At 54.4% G+C, this 20596-nt stretch overlaps 5 protein-coding genes across 5 annotated transcripts; 3 read left to right on the top strand and 2 right to left on the bottom strand.

The window, feature by feature from the left end:
- Window positions 1–3162: 3162 nt before the first annotated feature.
- Window positions 3163–7170, bottom strand: CGCS363_v012938 (uncharacterized protein; the record flags this gene model as incomplete). The annotated part of the gene is made up of 1 exon (XM_036644787.1): window positions 3163–7170. The coding sequence occupies one exon, from the start codon at window positions 7168–7170 to the stop codon at window positions 3163–3165; it is 4008 nt and encodes a 1335-aa protein (XP_036489793.1).
- Window positions 7171–10453: 3283 nt separating this feature from the next.
- Window positions 10454–13087, top strand: CGCS363_v012937 (uncharacterized protein; the record flags this gene model as incomplete). Its single annotated transcript, XM_036644786.1, has 7 exons — window positions 10454–10666; window positions 10716–10820; window positions 10875–10965; window positions 11018–11114; window positions 11168–11428; window positions 11497–11557; window positions 12233–13087. 7 exons carry the CDS (start codon window positions 10454–10456, stop codon window positions 13085–13087), a joined length of 1683 nt encoding a protein of 560 aa, XP_036489197.1.
- A 623-nt stretch (window positions 13088–13710) lies between these two features.
- Window positions 13711–14409, top strand: CGCS363_v012936 (uncharacterized protein; the record flags this gene model as incomplete). Its single annotated transcript, XM_036644785.1, has 1 exon — window positions 13711–14409. The coding sequence occupies one exon, from the start codon at window positions 13711–13713 to the stop codon at window positions 14407–14409; it is 699 nt and encodes a 232-aa protein (XP_036489922.1).
- Window positions 14410–14680: 271 nt separating this feature from the next.
- RSB1-1 (Sphingoid long-chain base transporter RSB1) lies at window positions 14681–16072 on the bottom strand (the record flags this gene model as incomplete). The annotated part of the gene is made up of 3 exons (XM_036644784.1): window positions 14681–15357; window positions 15410–15557; window positions 15614–16072. 3 exons carry the CDS (start codon window positions 16070–16072, stop codon window positions 14681–14683), a joined length of 1284 nt encoding a protein of 427 aa, XP_036489195.1.
- A 2106-nt stretch (window positions 16073–18178) lies between these two features.
- Window positions 18179–19356, top strand: TGL2 (Lipase 2; the record flags this gene model as incomplete). The annotated part of the gene is made up of 2 exons (XM_036644783.1): window positions 18179–18407; window positions 18548–19356. The coding sequence occupies 2 exons, from the start codon at window positions 18179–18181 to the stop codon at window positions 19354–19356; spliced, it is 1038 nt and encodes a 345-aa protein (XP_036489196.1).
- Window positions 19357–20596: the final 1240 nt, after the last annotated feature.

Raw genomic sequence — 20596 nt, 5'->3', positions numbered from 1 at the left:
GGACCAGGAACTCCATCTCGGCCGGCTGGCTGCCTTGTTTTGTCAGCTTGACAAAGCTTCTTGCTCGGTTGGCAGGAAGGTATTAAAGTGAGCGCACAGCAGCAGCAGGCCGGCGATGTTGATTGAGGTTGAAGTAGAGTGGTTTTGTGGCGCGGGATGCTGGGCGGGGGGGCAAGATGATAGGGTACCCCGGGCGTCGACGTCTGAGGTGTTGCGTGCCGTGAACCGTAGTCCCGTCGACAACGGGGCCGTACCAGGACTCGGACGGCCTCCCTCGCTTCGCACCCAGAAGACGGAAGCCCGGGGGGGTGTTGACATAATTTGGGTAAATTAAGCCAACCACGAAAAGAGAACAATATGCGGCCGAGAATTCCAGCACTCCGTGAGAGTCAGCCAAGAGAGACACATGCGTACACATTTACCCCACAAACCAGACACTGTCATGGTCTGTTGTTGGGCTGCGACTGTGAGTCGAAATCCCAAATACCATTCTTCGGGATCAATCTGCCTCCAGATTGTGGCATTCAAGGTGGAGCTCCCGGTATCACGGTGCCTATCTGCATCTTGCAGACAGATTTGACTTGCCTAGATTGGACAGAAGCAAGGTTGTAAACGCCGTCGTACGGCCCGTGTTTCTCGGTGCGAGCTCGAGTCCATTTCATGGATGGATGTCTGCTATCCGTCAGAAGCACCGCACCGCACCCGCCACCGCCTGGTCTGGTTTCTTAGTCTCTCCGTAGTGATAGTCACCTACTGGATGAGTGACCCTGGCTTGGCCCGGCTTTGCTCGATCGAGCCAAATCCCGCCCTTTCGTGATCTCCGCCGCAGAACCAAACCGCCCGCGCCTTTTCCCCGAGAGGGTAGGTCGCGCCAAACCCTTGGCATTTGACAACACCTCGCGTGCGCCCGATGGTCTGTAGCTGCCGTGCCAGTGGGGGTTTCTCTCCCCCTTTCGCTGCGCTGTGGTGGACGCCGGAGCCGGGAAAGGGAAGGGGATGGGGCTAGACAGGATCGGGGCGACGGGAGAGCGGGAGCGCGGGACACGGAGTGTGTTGTGGCGTGGGTCCTGTCCAGGCCAGGCCAGGCGTCATCCGTTCTTGGTTTGAGATAATGATGCGTCAGGAACGCAAAATGTGATATGATGCGATGCAGACGCGGCTGGCTAGACGCTTGGGAGCTTGGTGCCTCTTCTCACCGGTCCAAATTCGTCAACAAAAAGCAAGAAAAAGCACTGCCCTACCGTTGCTCGTTGCCGCCCCCATCGCCGGAAGCAGCCGCTGTTGGTCAAAGGAGGAGAAGCGAACAATGTGCGTACGGTGTAAACGGACGCGGGGAGCCAAACGACAAGGACCGGCCAATGGGATAGGGCCAGGGCAATCGATCTAATCAATCTGGAGGAGAAGGCGGCGGCGAGTGGCATGAGGTAGACTTTTCGCGGTCGGTGACACTGGACACTGAAGCCGCTGTGGTTGGGTTGGTCGGGGTGGCTATGTGATTGTGAGAGAAGGGGCGGACAAATAGCTGCTCCGAGCCAGGATGCGGTTGTATCGATCCAGAGATTTGCGTAGCATCGCGTTCCAGACTTTTGTTTAACGAGCTGCCCGTTTCTCTCGCTTCTGCGTCGAAGGGTCCAGTGGCTTGGGACCTTTTGCGATGGTCAGTGGGTTGTTGAGGGTCGTCTGTCTTGGTGCAGCGGCCGCTGAGTCGTGGTCCACAATCATCATGCCCGTCTAAGAGACCTCGAGGCCGGATTCGGTGCAATAGCAATGGAAGAGATCGTCGTCTGGCAGGCTCGCAGATTAGGCCCAGGCCGCATCACCAGGCGTCATCCCTGGGTAGGGTAGGCTATGTCTGTCTGGCTCCTGGCCTGTCAAGAAAGTTCTGATGGGTCTAACTTCAACGCCAACTCCTGGATCTTGAGCAGGTTTCTTGCGTCCCACGTGTGTTAGGGCCATAGAGGGAAGCGACAGATTGTGAAGCACGCCAGACGCAAGTTTGTTTTCGTAAGGCGCCCGCCCCTCGACCATGCAAAAGTCAATGTAATGTGACAGAGGTGCAAGTTCGGCCTTCTGCTTTCTTCCTAGGCTGGCGTTTGGTTTGTGTTAGCTGCCGGGATGCCAGATGCCACCCACATCACATCGCATCTCGAATCACACACATGCACACACACCCTTTCGCCTATCCATTTCCAGGCCCACGTTTGGCTGAGACAGTTGACGTGCGCACTGGCGACGCAGATGAGGCTCGAGGAAATGCCGCTCCCGAGACAAGGTTTAGATATTGAACCTGGCCGGGAGGTATGTTGGGGATGGACAAGACGAAATGGAGCCCAGGGGCCCTATCGCCAGGCACGACAAGCGGATGAGGCGCGGGCGGCTGAGCGAATGGGGAGGTGTCATGTTGTAGATGGGCGTTGAGAAGAGTTTGAGGAATGCATTGGCGTGGTAAGCAATCAAGCTCACCCGCGCGGGTGAGTGAGTGCGCTAGGAACCCGGACGACTTGGCATGTGGTGATAGGGAGGACTTTGTTTCGCACCTTGTTTGTGATGGAATCGGTGTATCCGCTAGCAGCTTAATTCCCCGGCCCCACCACGGCTCCTCGCTATCAATTTGTCTTCTCGTCCCTACCGGCTCCAACCTCCACACCAACACCTCACCCACTCACCTTCCGCCAGCCGAATCGGTCATTGGCGGATTCCACTCTCTCGTTCCAACGTCCATCCTGCACTCATCCATCAAGGAGGCCGCCTCATCAACATGCTTCGCCTTCGCCGCCCTGGTCAACGGGGAAACACATGAATCAGCTCGCCGCGCGGAAGACCGGAGACTTGAGCCAAACGCCACTGAACTTCCCGACTCCAACTTACACACGTCTGAGTACTGCTATTATCACGAGCAGAAACGAGAACGAAGGTTGGCGATAGCACCAAGCTACTATCCCGGAGATTACGAATCCTCATGAAAACAACAACAAACACTTTCTTGGCATTTACTCTCATTTGTCACATTCAAACTCCCCGAGACCTAAACCGTAACGCCGATCAACCGCATCGATCTCCCGTCCTCGAATCTATCCTTAGCTGAACCCACTGCACACCCATGTCTATCTGCCTGCCTAACCTGCATGCCCCCAAGTTGTTACACAAGTCAGTCTAGGCGGTTCATCCGTGCCTTCTTGGATCCATCGTGTATTCGTAGTTGCTTGCAGAGCGGCCGTACGGCTCCAGCGTGTCCTGCACAGATCGTGGCAACTCCATCTCGGCCTGGTCGTCATGCGCTTGCATGAAGTCATAGTACGCCGCTGAGCCATCACGGCTATGCTGTAGGCAAGGTCTTGTCTTGTACTTGCAGTCACATTGTTGAAGCTCCTCCACAGATCGCTGCGTCTGGATTTGCAGATACCTCCCCATAGCTTGCCATGCTCCGCCTGCGCCTGGTCGTTCTTTCAACCTGGCCACGTAAGTCTCTGCTTTCAGGAACTCACCCCGAGCAGTCGCCATCGACTCCCGCGCAATCGCCGAAAAGTTTTCGCCCATGTGCACTTGAATCATGGTCAATGCCATATTGACGTACGCCTGGAGGTAATGTATCGATCGAAAGGCCTCGTATTCATGTTGCTTGTCGGGCCAATAGTCCGTATAGTGTTCAACAGAACGCAGCAGTTCCCCGAGCCTGTCCTTCGCTTGCTGCATTCTGCTGCTTCTGATCAACGACACAACTTCTGCCCTTCTCCTCTGGAAATCAACCATTCTCCAGAAAGCCTCAATGTTTTTCTCCGTTTCGTGGATCGAGCTGGTCGTGCTGGTCTCGTCCGCCTTCTTCTTATCCAACTTGCGAACCGTCGACTCAAAAAACTTGGTGAATTTTGCGGACGCAGACCTGGAGCTCTTGTTCGTGTTCTTCTCTGCCTCGTTCATGCCCTTTGCAATTGCTGTAACGAGGTCCCTTTGCAGCTTGTTGATATTAGCTTGTCGCCGATAGTCGGGATCGTCGTTTTCTGTGACTTCGATTTCGGTGCCGTCCCACAAAGACCACCGGTCAGTTTCGTTTCGTTCCTCCAGGTTAATCTGCAAACCCCAGAATTTCACCTCCAAGTCTTTCTTGAGCTCTTCGATTTCACCGTAAGCTGCCTTGAGTTTGTCAAGTTCGGCCTGCAATGTTCTCGCAGTCCCCTCGATGCGTCGGCACTCTTCCTCCCTATCCCTGAGCTCCGCCTCCTTCGCGAATAGCTGGGACGTGCTCCGCTGATCCCGGAAAACAGTAGAATCCAGGTCTGCTTCAACCTCCTTTCGCTGCTGCTGGAGGGCTTTCTTGTACCTTGCAACGCGATCTTGGAGATCCGAAATCTTGCGTTCCATGTCTTGGCGCACCTTATCCACAACCTTGAGGTTCTCATGTGCCTTCTTCTCCGACATCTTCCGAATTCTCCGCGTGAGTCCGTCAACCTGGCTTCTCAAAGTCGTGACCAGACCGTCTCTGGCGATCTGGTCCTGTTCATCTGGTTCAGCAGCTTGATCCAAATGAGTCGCTCGGTTGGAAACCATACGATCAAGCTGCTGACCAAAGCTTCGTTGTGTAGCCTCAGTGGAATCAGCCAGTCGCTGGATCGAGTTATGCATGTCTTCGAGCTCCTGCAGAACGGGGTTCGACGGGTCCTTGTTGCGGAGGAAGTCGACAGTGCCCTGAAACAAGTCCGCTTGCTCTTTGGTCCGACCAACTTGGGCATGCAGCAACCGATTGAGATAGTCCATCTCCCACTCCATTTCGTCGATGACGAGGGTCCTGTAACTGCCAATGGTGTTCAATGCATCCTGAACCCTGTTGCTATGGACCTGTTCGAGGGCTTCTTTAAGCTGGTCCCTTTGCTTTTCTGCGGCACTTTGTTTGTAGACGCCAAGCTTCAAGAGCTTTGTCTTCTCCTTCAGCATTCTGTCCTTCTCCCGAATCTGGTTGTCGCGTGAGCGGCATCCGCCGCATGGACGCGCCGCGGCCTCCGTTTGCTGTATGTCTTCTGGTGGACTGCCGTCGGTGCTCACCTGTGGGAGAGTCGGTTGTCGTGAATCAGCAGTAGCGTCGACCATCGATCTGGCTTGCACCTCGCGTGCCTCGCGCTGGAACTCGGCGATGCGCTTCAGTCTGTCCATTTCAGTGTTCAGGAGCGCGACTTCAATATGCAGCCCTCTGTGGATGTCTCGCAACTTTGCAACGCTGCCGTCTACATCATCCTCTCCAATGGGCTTAATCCAGTCGATCAACATATTGGTCCTGTACTCCAACCAGGTGCTAAAGTCCCTGCGCATGTGCTGGAGTTGGTCGTCGACGTCCTTTAGACGGCCTAGATCCTCGACGAGGTATCCGCTTCTGCTTGAAATGAGCTCCTCGAGATGCTGGCGCTCGTCCCAAAGAGATCTGAACCGTTCGTCCAAGGCGCGCCATTCCCGAAAGCTGGCGTCGTTTCGCCGCAGCGTTTCCTCGCGGTTCCTCCACTTATGATTGTGATCTCGGATGCATTCTTCTTCTTTGTCCATGACGCCGTCCATGCGGTCCCACATCTCCTTGATAAGTCTCAGCGTCTTCTCCCTGTCGCCGCTCGTGTCGAGGCTGACAGGCTTGGTCTTGCCACCACACCTCTTCTCACAGTCCTCAAGCCTGCGTTTCAACAAGTCACACTCCCGCTTTCTCCTGTCTCTGAGCCGACTCTCCTCCCGGGCAGATTGGTACATCATCTTCAAGAGCTGGTGGATGATGCGGTTGACGTAGGGTGCTTTCACGTACTCCCGCCCCTCCATGAACTCCATGAGCGAGGAAATCATGCCATCCGTAGCTGTCGTCTGGTCAAAGAGGGAGTAGTAGTCTGCGTCGGACATGGTCTCGCCCGTCTGCCGTTCGAATTCGGCCTTGCGCCGGGCAGCTTCTTCGTCGCGGCCGTAATCGGGATAGCGATGCGCACGAGAAAGAAGGGTCACGCGGGTTTCTTGGTCGAGACTGAACAATTTCTTGTAGGTCTCTATGGTCTTCTGGGACTCGTCATCAGGCAGACGTTGCGGGCGTATCCAAATATGAGGGCGGTTTGAAGCGTCGGGATTTGGCTCAGGAGTAGGCCGGCCATGGAAGCCGGGTCCATCGCGGGGGGGCTCCGTTTTGAATGCTTTCAGTGTCGGCGAATTCGGATCTGGGAAGACCGGCCTCTGCGGTTGCTGGGCTGTGGGTGTCTTCTCGCTGTCGCCCGAGGTTTCGAACGGTCCATTGACATCTATCAATGAGTCGGCCGACTTCTTCTGCTCAAGAGTTGGTCCACGCCATGGAATGGATGTTTTTGGGTCCACAGACGTAGTTCTGGACGCAGGCATAGGGGTTGCCTCAGATGACTGGGATGCGATGGCAGAAGACTGCTGGCCCTCGACATTTTGCTTCCACAGACGGAGTACAGGTTTATTCGAAGGCTTTTCCGATGAAGGCTTCAGAGGACTCATATTAAAGTCCAACTTCCGCTTCTGGTCAGATCCTTGGCCGGAATTTCTCGGTAAAGGGCCGGGGCTAGCAGAAATGTCAATCAGAGGTGGGGTAGCAGTTGACGACTGACGGTCCAGATTCCTGGTGGAAGAGCCATAGCTGGCAGACCTGGGGGCGATGGCAGGTCCTGGAGGATTTTCAGGAGGGGTGGAGTTGAAAATGGAGGGCGAATCATTTCTTAGAGAAGCATCCTTAATCGGTGTCTGATTTGATTCCATAGGACGAGCAGGCAATGGTTTGTTCTGTGGGTGGTGGCCGCTGCTCTCTCGTGATGAAGGACCGGGCGATCGGGCTGGCGACTCATCCGGACGAGGAGGCAACGGCTTATTTTGCGGGTGTTGCCCACTGCTCCCCCGTCTGGAGGGAACCGAAGACGCAGGCGGCGGTCCAACGGGTGGGTGCCCCCTGCTGCTGTCCCGGCCGGATGATCCAACTTCTTTGCGGATTATAGTCTGACTACTGGTTTTTCGGAATTGAGGAGGAGGTATTTTATCGTCGACATGACTGCTCGTGACTGCTTCGGAAATGCTCCTACGAGGCTCTCCCGACTCTGCGCCGGATATGCTTCGTCGACTCTCCCTCGGCTGCCCCTGAGCTGCCTCCTGAGATTCACTAGGAGCTGTGTTTGATGGACCTGACGGATTCGCATCGGACATTGCCCGTCTGTGGGTAAAACGTCTTGGTCTAGACGATGGACGTGGCCAGTGGAATCTGCCGGCGCCGGTGTCGTCGGGGCTGACCGTCTCAGATGCTGGCACCTCTTTCCGAGAAATCGGAGCTCTTGACGAACCAGCAGCTGCGCTACTTTCCTGGACCATTTCGGACCGCGCAGCTCGGCGGGACGTTCTTCCATCGGAAGTTGCGTTGACAGCGACATCATTGGTGTCGTTGGCAGAGGCGTTGGTTCGTATGGTCAAACGATTGTCGTTAGGGAAGGCCTCCGTATTGTCTGATGCTGGCCGAACGTTGCGCCCGCGGTTGTCCTCTGAGCTTCTCCGCCTCTTGGAATCGCCCATATCGGGTTTTCTACACAATACTGAAAGTATGAATGATGAATGGAGAAGGCAGTGACGGAGAGACCTTAACGAGAAAGAGAACTTGTCTTGGGGAAAATAAGTCTCCGAGTATTCCTCCCAGTCTCGGGCGTTTATGATCATTATCAACTTCGGTGGCTCTCAGACTCTCACTCATCTTAATTCAAGCTTCCCACATTATCTTGCGGTGATACTGGTCATACAGACGCTTTCGGTGGAAAACTTTTTCGAAGGGAGACCCGACCTTCAAAGAGTTCAATGCCCTTGCTGCAGATACAAAGAAGCATTACCGAGTATTGGCCTGGCAAGACCTGGGATAGCGTCAACAAAGGCTGGCGACGTGAAAATAGAGACAAGTGACCGTCCATGACTCTGAATGCTTGATATTTCCCACCTAAATAGAAGGCATGATCATAGCCTCTCATCTCCCATAGCGAAATACCCCACCATCTCATGGTCTGAATATAGCGTCATGTTGGTGTCGGCGACCGATGGACAGAACCTCTGCCCCGTACAGATCTCAGATCAGGCAAACTCTCACGGCTTCCAATGACCTCGCCGCTTCCATTCAGGAGCAGGTACATCCCATCAGTACTCTCGTCGGACTGGGTTCCATCAACTTCGTCGATTCTGCCAGGAGTCCTCTCGTCCAACTCGAAGCGCACCATCCTCGCGCCTTTCCTCTCCATCATGCTCTTCTTCCTCTCGGGATCACACTCGTCTTCAATCCTCATCATCTCAAGACACTCTCGCGTGAGACCTTTGATGTCCGTCCCCGAGAAGCCGATGCCCCTTACGCTTGCCGCGCGGATGTACGCCTGCCAGGCAGCGCGCCAACGACCCCATGCTCGCAATACATGTCCACGGTAAAGCTGGGCGCGGGGTTCAAGGTCGAAGCGTCCAAAATTTGTCGCAATCGCAAGGGCTTTGTCAGCGGCTTCAAGCGCCAGGCGCAGGGTCGCGCCCGTCAGGGGCGTCTGCAGAAGGGCGTAGGTGCGAAGGAGGAGGGTATTGACGGTTTGTGTAACCGGGGCGATGTCTGCTTTCAAGCAAGGATTCATTGACGGCTGGGTATGATTTGTTTGCTGAAGGGCGCCTGTTTGGCTCCGGAGGAATGCTTTTCGCTTCCGATCTTGGATGAAAACGGCCGTGGTGGTGTTGAGGTGAGTGTGCACTGCCTTAGAGTTTGTGGCGTTGAGAGGGAGTGTTCTCCCTTTCGAGGAAACTTCTGGCAGGAACGTCCGATTTCAGACCCAAGGGAGTCCTGACAACTAGCTTCTCAATGATGGAATCTGTCGTTGCAAAGTCCAGAGCTTTTGGTCGAAATTCACGACGACAAAGGGCGTTACTGTAAGAGGCAGAAACGTTGAGGTAGGAGCCCTGGTCTGAAGTCAGCTCCACGTGAACAAAGAAAGAGCTATCACGTCCTTCTTTCCTCCCCGGCCTCCCTCAGCTCACGCGGGGTTTTCATTTGGGCGCAAAAAAAAACGGTTACGGAGCCAAGGCTTCAATGGAATGGGAAAAGGCTTCTATTCAGCATTCGAGAAGGTCTTACAGTTGTCGGTGGCAGATAGAGTGACGCAAGGATTTGGAATCGGAAGGGAAAGTACCGATATGGATCAACTACATCCGCATCCGTCAAGGGATATGGAATGCCAAGACCGCCGAATGAAGCTTTCTCTGTGATGAGAGAATGGAAAAGTATGTGGGATACCGGTGACTTTTGGGAGGTGGCTGAAGTATCCAAGATGTTTGGCCGTACGTAGCTAGTGCTTTTGTCTGCCGTATGGTTCGATGAGTCCAGACCGGGTGTTTTTTTCTTATGGTGCAAAGACCGTTGGATGTCAAAATAAGGTCTCGGCAAATGGCAGCTGTCAGATCAAGAACTTCCCGTCAGAATAGATTAAGAGACGAAACTGAGGGAAACGATGTAGTTATGCCGCCCCTCCAGCGCCATCTGAGGAAGCATTTGTCGCACTCGACGTGTGTACCTGCATCAATACGGATGCTTAAAAGCTTTGATCATCATACCGTCCATCGTGCCATCGTTCGTACAGATGCAGTGACATGCATTCCTCGGTGACATCCGTTGCAGCTTTGGGGCTGTGCTTGAAAAGCGTCAAGGCGTCTGCGTCTCGACACCGAAATTTACACCTAGACGAAAGCGTCCTTTTCAACTTAGAGTCCAGGCCAAGATTTAACCGTAAGCACGAGGTTCTATCGGTTGCCAAGACGTCCGTTACTGTAAATTAGCAGGCCAGTGGCCAAAAATGCTCATGGCGCTCGGGTAAGCAGAGCTCCTGGAATGAGACATGCCGAGAGCAGCTGGTGTCGCCAACGGACTGGCGATAATAATAATACGACATAGAAACGTTGAGATCGAGGACTTGGTTCTTATTGTGGGACGTGACGCAGTGGCGGTACCGTAGAAGTCATAGAAGCCCCAAGTGTTCGATGCATTGCCCTCAACGACAGCTACATATGCTTACGGAGACTTCACGTGGCAACTTACATCGAGGCATGTATTTCTGCATTTGGCATACCATGCCAGTAGGCACCTGTGTTCGGGGTCGGCGGTGTAAGTGGCGTTCGGCGGTTGTCGGCGAGGTGTCCGGCTGGCCACCAAGGTTTTCCACGTTCTGGATCTCATCTTTCCTAGCTGAAGAGGAAAATACCCGTCACTTTGTGCCTTACCATCCGTCGCATTCAAAGTGGCTTGGCGTGTCTCTGCTCTTCAAGAAACCACAATGATCTCTTGCCGTTTCCATGCTCCACGTGATGTAAGCTGGCTGAACGTTGGTCTCTGCTAAATCTCTCAAAAACAGGCACCCCCCGGATAACCGGCACAGAGTCTTGATATTGGGAAGTGCTGAGTGGTTTAGATCACTTCGAAGCTGTCGACAAGATGGTTCACAAATGGGTCGAAGGAGGCCAAAACGACATGGTCATTCCCAGTGACTCCATGTTATGGCACCCTAACTCGAAAGGGCACCATATCTACAACCTGAATTTGGCCTTGATCATTTTCTCAACGGTTTTCATATCGTTGCGGTTGTATGTTCGAAAGGCTATCGTCAAGGCTTTGGGATGGGATGACTTCCTCGCGGTTCTAGCATGGGTATGTTCACAAACTCGTACCAGATATCACCGACTAATCCTCCATGTAGGCGCTCTGCGTGACTCTTTCCGCCCTGGAGATGGATACCACCCATTACGGGACCGGCGCTCAGATCGAAGATGTACCCAAAGATACATTGCTACAGTTTCAGAAGGTGGGCTGGTGATTGTTGCAGTTGGGTTGACAGAAAGCTGACGGAGCGTGACAGAGACTCACAATCATGGAGCTAGTGTACCTCATTGCATCGGGAGTTGTTCGGCTGTCAATTCTAGCATTTTTGCCACGACTGTGCAAAGCCAGTACGCTTGCTCTACCATTACTTGGTCAATTCTGCGCTGATCACCGTGACAGAGATTTATACCTGGAGCATATGGGGACTTAGGCTCATCGTCATCATCATCAGCTTGACGGGGTTCTTCTTCATTCTGACAGAATGCCAGCAAATACCGTGAGAACCCCCCTTCCAAAGCATTCCGATCTCGGCTAAACACGAGACTGTAGCGAGGTATTCAATTACGCAAGTACATGGCGAGAATGCAAGGACAAGCGAGAAGAGCGGGATCTGATGATGGCCCATGCAATTATCTGCATTTTTGTCGACTGCATGCTGGTTGCCCTTCCACTTTGGGTGGTGACAAGTTACTTCAAGATGGGAGTCAAGTCGATTCAGATCCTTCTTATCTTCTCGCTAGGCATCTTCGGTGTTGCCACCGGCATTGTCAGGTTTGCCATAATCACGACGACAGACTTCACTGTGAACACGTACGTACCGTCACTGCGATCAGACTGTATTGATATTCATAATTAACATGATATCTGACTTCTTCCAGAACTTACAAAATGCTGTCTGTCGCTGCATGGACAGACGCTGAGCTCCATGTTGGTCTCTGGGTAGGATGCTTTCCAGCGCTGCAGCCTTTGTTGCGGCATGCATCATTCAAGCTGGGCTTGCGCAGTCAACTTGACTCGACCAAGCCCAGCGGGAAGAGTGTCACAGGGATATCTACGGATGAATCGAAGAGAAGAAGTGTTCTAAATCGCTGGTCAAGGATCACAGGACACCCTCCGAAGGAAGGTGTAGATTCCGGGACGCCTGCCGTCAGTGGTCAACAGGAAAACGTTGAAATGGTTGATTTGGAAAAGGGGGACGAGGCCGTTTCTGGACGAACAGAAGATTCGGCCAACGTCGTGTCAGGACAGGCCGACATAAGAATGGAGGAAGGAGAGACTGAGGCTAGGAGAACGAGGCAAGAGCGTTGAGCCACGTATTGTACTAATTTGAACATGAGCATCGCTGTTTCCATACTGGGAATCTGAGAGCATTCACATGAGACGAAGAAAGGAAAGAGCTGAGTTAGGTACCTTCCTTTCTATTCAATTCTTGGCTCGCGCCTTCCCTCCCAGAGGCCTTTCCCAAGATTTGGGCAGTCGGCTGTCACCCTCGCACAACTCCATTTCCCCACTGCCTGCAAAAGGAAGATGCTGGTTTTTAACTTACCTTCAACACCAGCCAGACAAGCCAGCATTGCCTCTACTAAGATGAGTGACCGGCTCACAACTGAAAAGGGCGTGACCTTACGACGGCGGGTCCTTCCTCCCGAGGTCTTCGTCCTCATTATGAACGCCTTCCTTGACGAAGCTGAGTCCACTATCACTGCTGTACAGTCGTGGTTATTGAACGTATTGGAACCGACGAGCTCGGATCATTCCCCAGAGTTCTATCTCTGCAGCTCAAATCCGGGCAGCGACATTCTGAAGGACCGCTTCCTGAGAGTCCAATCTGTCTGCCAGATCAATCACATGACACGAACAATGGTTCGCAACAGATTCTCGCCTTTCCTATTCCACGAGTTCTTATCGGGGCCCTTCACCGACGGTCTGGTCTTTCCTAGGATCGACACAATTAAACCTGTCTTTGACGCTATTCCTCGGGAGTCTGTGGAATCGATGCTGCGCGACTCAGGACGCCATATTTCGAGATGCCTGCAATCTTTCGAGACCATGATCATGTTCGATGGCTTCTACGACCTACGCAAGTATTCGGAGGCCACGATCAATTGCTGGACGTCCATGTTTCCCAATCTCAAGGTCATGTTGCTGTCGATTTATACGGCGAAGCTGTGCTCTCGGCTTGAGCGTCGTGCTGATCATGATCATGATGAGCTTTTGCTCCCCAACTCAAATTCAGACCTGTCCTCGCACGAGTGGGATATAGAACCTGGAGCACCTGCACTGAAGCTACTCTGGGAGAAAAACATCCGTCTGATCGGCACATTGGTGCACAAGTACAAGAGAAGTCAACCAGTCATAGAACTGGTCCAGACGTTCCACGGGCCACGCATGCGAATTCTGGACCTTGAGTGTCCTCGTTGCAAAGTTCGGAACTATCAGATCGGGTCAAAGGCTGGACAAGTTGCCTAACGGATGGGTACGCACAATCAACCGAGCCGATGACCCCATGCTAACTAAGGTACGATAATAGGTCATGGATTCTTAGGAGAAAACATTCTGATTCTGCGAAACCAATATGAGCGCTTTATCACATTGGGCATACTTTTAACATGTAATATGGCTCTTCAAATGAAGTTCAAAGGAGAAAGCCGCCGGAAGGGAGTGTGCACCGAGCAGGAGGAACTGACGATGAAATCGCGATGCAACGTTGGGAGGAGCTGCTTAGGAAATACGCTGATTGCGCACGGACCACAACATCATCGTTGCCTTCCATTATTTATTGCTGCTAATTGCATAGCTCCGCAATGCACGCTACCTAAATTAGAATAGCCACGCCTTCATCTGGTGATCCTGAGTTCCACCCGCTTCAGTATTCTCAAATCTAGCAATAGAAGCGCCCTACAAACGCGAGCTAGGCCTGCTGTCTGTCTGTGCAATCAGTATTATCTTCTTGTAGGTATCAAGGCAGTGGTAATCAGTACCGAAGTGCATGCTCAAAAGTAACTTCAACATCTTTTTGCCACCACCCGACCAGCGGCTTTCCTTCGTCACACACCAACGCGATTCAAACGACTGAACCTTCAATATTCGCAATGGCGGCGTTCTCAAAAAGTCACTATTTGGCACAAGCACATGTCTTGGGGCCTGCCTGGACGGTGATCTCCTACGGCGTTCCTCTGACCAACATCGCCATCCACATCGCCTGGTTGCTTGCGCTTCACCCTGCACTCGCCTCGATACCCTTGCCGTTCAGTCGGCAGCGCCTGAGGGACTTCCTTAACAAGAACTTCATGCTCAGGCCCAGCAACCTTCAGCCGATCACTCTAATCACCTCGGCCTTCAGCCACATCCAGCCCCTTCATCTGTTTGTCAACATGTCTACGTACAGCACGTACGTCAAACACCTTTATGCGAGAGGAACATCGCCGCTACGGTTTGCTTTACTCGCTCTAGGAAGCGGCATCGCTGCCAGCGCGGCTTTTGTGTGGAATTCGCAGCGCCAGCGCCCAAGGAAAACCGCTGAAGAAAGCACCGCTGTCGGAGCCAGTGGGGTACTGACGGGCCTCGGAATCGCCCTGGCCGCCATGTATCCGGCTATGAGAGTCCGTCTCTCTGGGACGAACATCGTGCTATCTCTGCGCGAAGTATCACTGGCAATGTTCGCCGTGGACATCTTCTGCCTTGGCATCCAAACCGAGACCGGCGTGGGGCATGCCGGTCACATTGGGGGCGCGCTCTTCGGCCTGCTGTATGCCTTGGGGAGGAAGTGGTTAGGTTACCGGAATCTGTGAGAAAGATTCGATGGGGTCACAGCACACGACGGCGTCACATTATCATCAGCGCCACCTTTTCGTCAAGCAGTTCAAAGGATTGTAACTACCGAAACTGAGATCAACTCTGGCCACCCGATCCAAGCACAGGAATGGAGTTTTCCGGTATATAAAGCAACAAATATCCACCAATGTCAATAAACGCCACGCTACCGCAACGAGAGGATATCCCATTTAGACAAGTCAACTCCCGCTTCCAAAAGAACAAAAAGCCGCCCCGGATACCGTCTTCTCACCACAGAGACTCGCTATTCACCATCGGATTCTGACTCGAACGATTGCTGTTTCGCTTCGGCGACGGCTGCCCCGCCTGTTGAGCCCTCTGGAATGGCGGGCTGTGTTTTGGTGACGGTTGATTCGTCTGCTGAGACCTTTGCAAAGGTGGGCTATGGTGAGGTGTCTCCAGCTTATAGTGTTCAGCGATTGGGCTCGGATACGTCACCGACCTCTCGCCAGGACTGCTAGCAATCTTTGTATATGTTGCCGATCTTTCACCAGGACTACCAGCAACCTTGCTCGCCATCGTGGAGTCTCGCAAGGGAACTGGTCCGACGCCAATCGGGGACATCTTCTTCTCCGGAAATCTTGAAGCAGTGAAGCCAGGTTGACGGGGGCCCTTGTGTCTGTCCCAGGGGGCGGTCGGGGAATGAAGAGGCGATGGCCCCCCTTGTCGACGACGAGATCGAAGGGACTGGCGGCGAAGTCTCGGAGATGTGAGACCCCAAGCGCGGCCAAACGCCGCCCCGGGGTGGTATATGCATAGAGCAATGCACACAAGAAACGGCAATGCACCGCTGATAATGAGAGATGCGACCTCTGTCCTTGTGAGAGGGCCGCCGAGGCCCTCTCCATACTCGACGAGACGGTAGATGGTATGTGCGATCAAGACCACAGCGAGTGGCGGCATGACTAGGAATCGATCAGCTTGATGCTTGGTTTCACGAGAATCTGGTTGGCTCACTCTTCACGAAGTGCCTGAACCTCGGTTGTTGGTACACGGCAATGTGCTTTGGGTCGGGGATCTTTTGGGTGAACCAGAGGTACAAGCCGATAAACAGCAAGAGCGCCGCGATCTGAACGCCCAGGCCTGCGAGGAGGATGGTCGTCGACTGTCACACCTGATTAACATGGATCGGAACTTGAGCTTCACACGATGCACTCATACCTGAACACCACCAAGGCCAAAGACGGCAGCGACGACACCGGCAATTTCCAAAGCAACGACGAGAAGCAGGGCAAAGACAAGCGACAACCCCGCGACTCTGGGCCGCGTAAAACCAATACCGAGGCCATATAGAGCGACAACGTGAGGAAGCACCTGGCAGAGCGCTGCCGAGATCAAGGTCGGGCCGAGTATCGAACCCAGGAGCCATAACGTGAAGGAAGTCTCGCTGGCGGTATTGTTCTTTAGCCTCAGCCTTCCGGCGAATCCCAGCACTTCCAACAGAATACCCGTGGCCAAAGTCGAAGCGAATAAAGGCGTCTTGAAGCGGTAGCCTTGGAAGAAGGTCAGCGGCACCAACAGCGCAAAAGCCGCCAAGAAGATGGCGCTGCCAACTGCCGAAGGCTCATAGTCGAGGAAGCCTCCTCGGAAGGGGCAGTTTTCGTTGCAGTCGCCTGTCATTGTGTCCGTGTTCTCACTTGACAGGCGACAGTGGCGGTCCCTTTACCATTGTTTGGTCGGGCATGCCTGGAGGAGGGAGGAGGGAGGCGGCAAGGAGAAGCGCGCCGGGCTGTTGGGATATATACACGGCAGGCTGGCCATCGGGATTTGCACAACTGGCGGCCGAACCAACTCCAGCAAGCAGACACAACATTCAAGCAGGCACAGAGGTCAAGCATTTCATTCCAGCAGGCTGGATCTGCGGTGGCCGCTGCGGTTGAAGGATACGGTCGATTGTGGATGGCTCCGGACACGCGATGAAGGAGGCGGTCCGACGGGCAGAAGTGGTTCACGCAGGACAGGCCAGGGTCAATCCAAAGGGGCACACCATCAGCTTCCGCGGTTGCATCCGATATGGATTACATCCACTTCGGAAGAGACGTTGTACCAACAGCAGCTTTCTTCAGTCAAACCCGTCCCAACTGAAGCCGTTCAGTGACTGGCACAACGATGACCAGGGGCTGCTTAGAAGAGCACTTTGACGCCACCGTCAGACGCCAATGTGCAGAAACAGCCAGCGAGAAGGTTTTCAACTGCCGTGAAGGAATTGAAACCACACATCTTGGCCGCCAGAGCAGCAAGCAAGCAGGCACGCATTCAAGTAAACAATGTGTGCGGATGCGGTGGGCGAGGAGGGAGGCCAGGCGGCCGTCCCAGCGGAACGGTTCGACGGTGCAACGGTTGGAAATGTTTGCAGATCAAGACCCTCTCCAGAGCCAGGTCACGGGCCAATAACCAGCGGACGGCTGGCGGTTGCGGGCTGTTCATCCAACGGGCAACGCTGGCGGGGAGGTTACATTGGCTGGTCATTCTGCGAGGCCCATGTTGGTCCATGTCGGCCGGTGAGGGTGAGCCAGGGGGGCCAAGGGAAACTCCCGTCCAATAGCGACGGGAACCGTCACTTTCTCACCTGGCCCTACCGGCCAGCCCAGGGAGGTCCCAACGCTGTTGGCTCTCAGCCAGTGCTTGCTGTCGAAAGCTTTGCTACGCCGCACAATCTGGGTAGGGAAGGTGTAGGTTGGGGGCTGGAAAACAAGCAGCAGACCACGACGTGTCTCTGAAGCGGGGAAATTGGCCAACGGTGGACTTTGATTTGCGAACGCAGAGCATCTTGCGGGCGGGGATGGTGGTGGTGTTGCGGTTGGGGAAGCCTGAATTCGTTTTTCCCTTTCCCTTCTCTTTCCCAGGTGCCCTTGCTGGTCTTGTGTAGCCTGGGGCGCGGACATTACCAGCCCATTACAAAGAGATGAAGAGATGAAGAGAGCACAAGATGGAGGGGGAGAAACAAGGAGACCAGGGACGCAAGAGGGATGACCCGAGATTTGCTCTCCCCCTCCAAGTCCGGTCATGGCAGGTGCAGTGCTACAGACTGTGTGCGCACGCACTGCAGGCTGCATGATGCACCTATCCATCCGTCCATCCATCCCTCCTCCAACAGCAATCTCATTACCTTTTACTCTTTTGAAGAGATGAACCGGGACACTGACCAGATGCTGCCCTGGGTGGCCTTGAAGGATGAGGCCCAACCAACAAGTGCCATGCAGTTGCTAATCATCCTTGGCCAGCTCCCCTGTCTAGGGAGGAAGCTCTGGCCTCCAGGTGGATAGTGCGGGAAGCCCATCCACTGAGCACCCTAGCGTCCGCTGTAGTCGGTGGGTCGTCGGCCGAGAGAACCAAAGACTCCCGCGATCGCGCTAAGCCTCTCTGGCCGCGGTCTGCATGACGTCAAAACCCGGGCGCTTAAACTCCTTGGCGAGAAACACGCCTCCTATCAACGCTGTCAGGACCTTCCAGTCGCATTCACTACCACCACGCGTTTCTTCCTTCGTTTCCGCCGCCCGTCGCACCCAGCCCGCCCGCAATTCTTTTCTCTAGGAACGCACACAGTATTCGTACACTGGTACTTTGCGCGGCACCTTACGTCTAGTCCAGTCTTCACACCCACTTGCCCGCTTAAAGCCCTGCCCCGCGAGCCGAGACTGAATCACATCTTGCCGACAACCAGTCACTCGCAACCTACACTCAGCACTGTACAACTCGTCCCATCGACTCGTCATCCTCCATGCCATGAGCGCATGTCTGGCGAGGGGCCTCTGCCGCCGCCGCCGCCCTCCTCGCGCGCTGCCCGCTCTTGTTCCCACCCGTGCGCCAGCCGCGTCTCTTCGCCCTCTAGCATGCCGGGGAACTCGGAACCTGTCCACCACCCCCGTCCTCACCAAAGACGACAGCGATCCAAGGTTGAGAGACCTGGGCAAACAGATATCGGACGAGTTTGCCGTCGTGAGAGAACACTATGGTACCACACCCCTCCGATCACTTTCCTTTTTCTCTCTCTTCTGTGTCTTCTCCGTCTTCCTCCTGCCCCATTTCTGCCCCCAACACACACACGCGCACTTACATGGCTCTCCACCCACCCATAACTAACACATTCTCCAGACACACCAAAGAACCCAATCGTCCTCGCACACGGACTGATGGGCTTCGCCGAGCTGCGCCTAGGCTCGTACGTCCCACCAATCCACTACTGGCACGGCATCTCAGACGCCCTCCGCGCCCTCGCCGGCAACCCGGCCGTCATCACAGCCGCCGTACCGCCCTCGGGCTCCATTGAGGAACGCGCCGCGAAGCTGGGCGCCGACATCGCCGCCAAAGCCCGCGGCCGCTCCGTCAACATCATCGCCCACTCCATGGGCGGGCTCGACGCGCGCTACATGATTTCTCATCTCAAGCCCGCCGACGTGGACGTGAAGAGCCTCGTGACCGTCGCCACGCCGCACCGCGGGAGCGCGTTTGCAGACTTCCTCATCAACGGACAGGGCCCCATCAAGCTCGCCAACCTCTACGGCCTGATTGAGCGCGCCGGGCTGGGCACCAAGGCGTTTGGCCAGTTGACGCGGGAGTACATGGAGGGGGAGTTCAACCCCAATACTCCAGACAGTGACAAGGTGAGGCACTTTAGCTACGGTGCATGCACGAGCACGCCCCCGCTCCTCAGTCCGTTCCGACAGAGCCATCGCATCCTGGAAGAGGTCGAGGGCGCCAACGACGGGCTGGTTAGCGTTGCGAGCAGCCAGTGGGGCGACTACAAGGGCACGCTGGTCGACGTTAGCCATCTCGACCTGATCAATTGGTCCAACCGGGTGCGGTGGACGGTGAGGAAGGTCTTGATGGGGCAGACGAGGACCTTTAACGCTGTTGCATTTTACCTAGATATCGCGGACATGTTGGCCAAGGAGGGGCTGTGAGGTGTCAAAATCGGCACTGGGTGTAAGAGAAGGAATGCTTATTTTGTGACATTTCTTCGATTTTCAGTTGAATCCGTGTAACTAAGAGAGCGTCAATAGCATCGAGCGTGGGTAGGTCATCCATCTGAATGATTAGCAATTGCCAAAATCCAAACCCAGCGAAATGAGCTTTGCACCATTGGAGCATCCCCGGATAGAATGCACCAATACAGGTGGATGTTGACCGAGAACCTCGCAAATTCATCACAGCCGAAGAACAACACCAACATCGCCATTCATTACCATTCACATTACCAGTCATTCCGGTCCGGTCGTAAAATCCAGACCAACCAAGGTAGGCTAACACACGCGCAACCCTGCCTGCATCTAACCCCGGTAAAAAAAAAAAACATACGTCCAGGCAAGATTCCAACTCCAGCACACAGCACAGCACACAGTGGGTTTCGAACCAACAACATACTGACCACCAACACGCCCGCCCAACCTCCAACCTCCAGCCTCCACTCTCGCTCAAACAACAATATGTACGTTTGTCAGCCCCTGATTGGCCGCGCTGTGCCTCATTCACACACGACGGCCGGCGTCTATGCCGACGGGAAGCTTGATTGAGTCACCTTTTTCATGTCCTTTGTGAATCTTCCTTCCGTGGGCAATATCCGGATGCGGAATGTGCAAGACAGAGCATATGTGATCACATCTCAACATCAGTTGGTAGCAGGGATGGCTGGCTTGCTTTCGCTGTCGTCGTCGTCGGTGTGGCGCGATGCGTGCCTGGAAGATCTTGTAGATCTTTTGACCGGACAACGGGCGATCGCATCGCGAGCTCGCCCCCCGCCTCTGATTTGACATCTCCTCTTGTACTGAATCACATCTCGGACTGCGCGGGCGAGGGTTGCCGTATTCAGACGGGGGAGGGCCATCCTCCCGAGGCGGTCCGCTACGCCACCTGCGGCGGACTTTTGCGTGTTCCTGAAGCCCGTTGAGCGTGTGCGTGTTCTCACCGACGTAGACGGGAAGAAATCAAGTCTGCATGGCACACATGAGCTGGTGTCGGTGCATGTTGGTCAGTTGGCATCACGGAACTCTCTTGGCGGGCTTGAATGGTCGATCAGGGGGTTGCCCGCCTCGGCAAGCTGTTGAGCTGACACCTCCAAGTTGTCTTGTCTCCATCATGGAATGCCAACTCCTGTTTATCTGCCCTATGCCAGGAGTTCAACTTCACACTGGCTTCTTCAAGATG

Source organism: Colletotrichum siamense, assembly GCF_013390195.1.
Source record: "Colletotrichum siamense strain Cg363 chromosome Unknown KSG_Cg363_contig09, whole genome shotgun sequence".
Lineage (NCBI taxonomy): Eukaryota > Fungi > Ascomycota > Sordariomycetes > Glomerellales > Glomerellaceae > Colletotrichum > Colletotrichum siamense.
The sequence above is the reverse complement of the archived record's forward strand: the minus strand, read 5'-3'. Positions and strand labels throughout refer to the sequence as shown.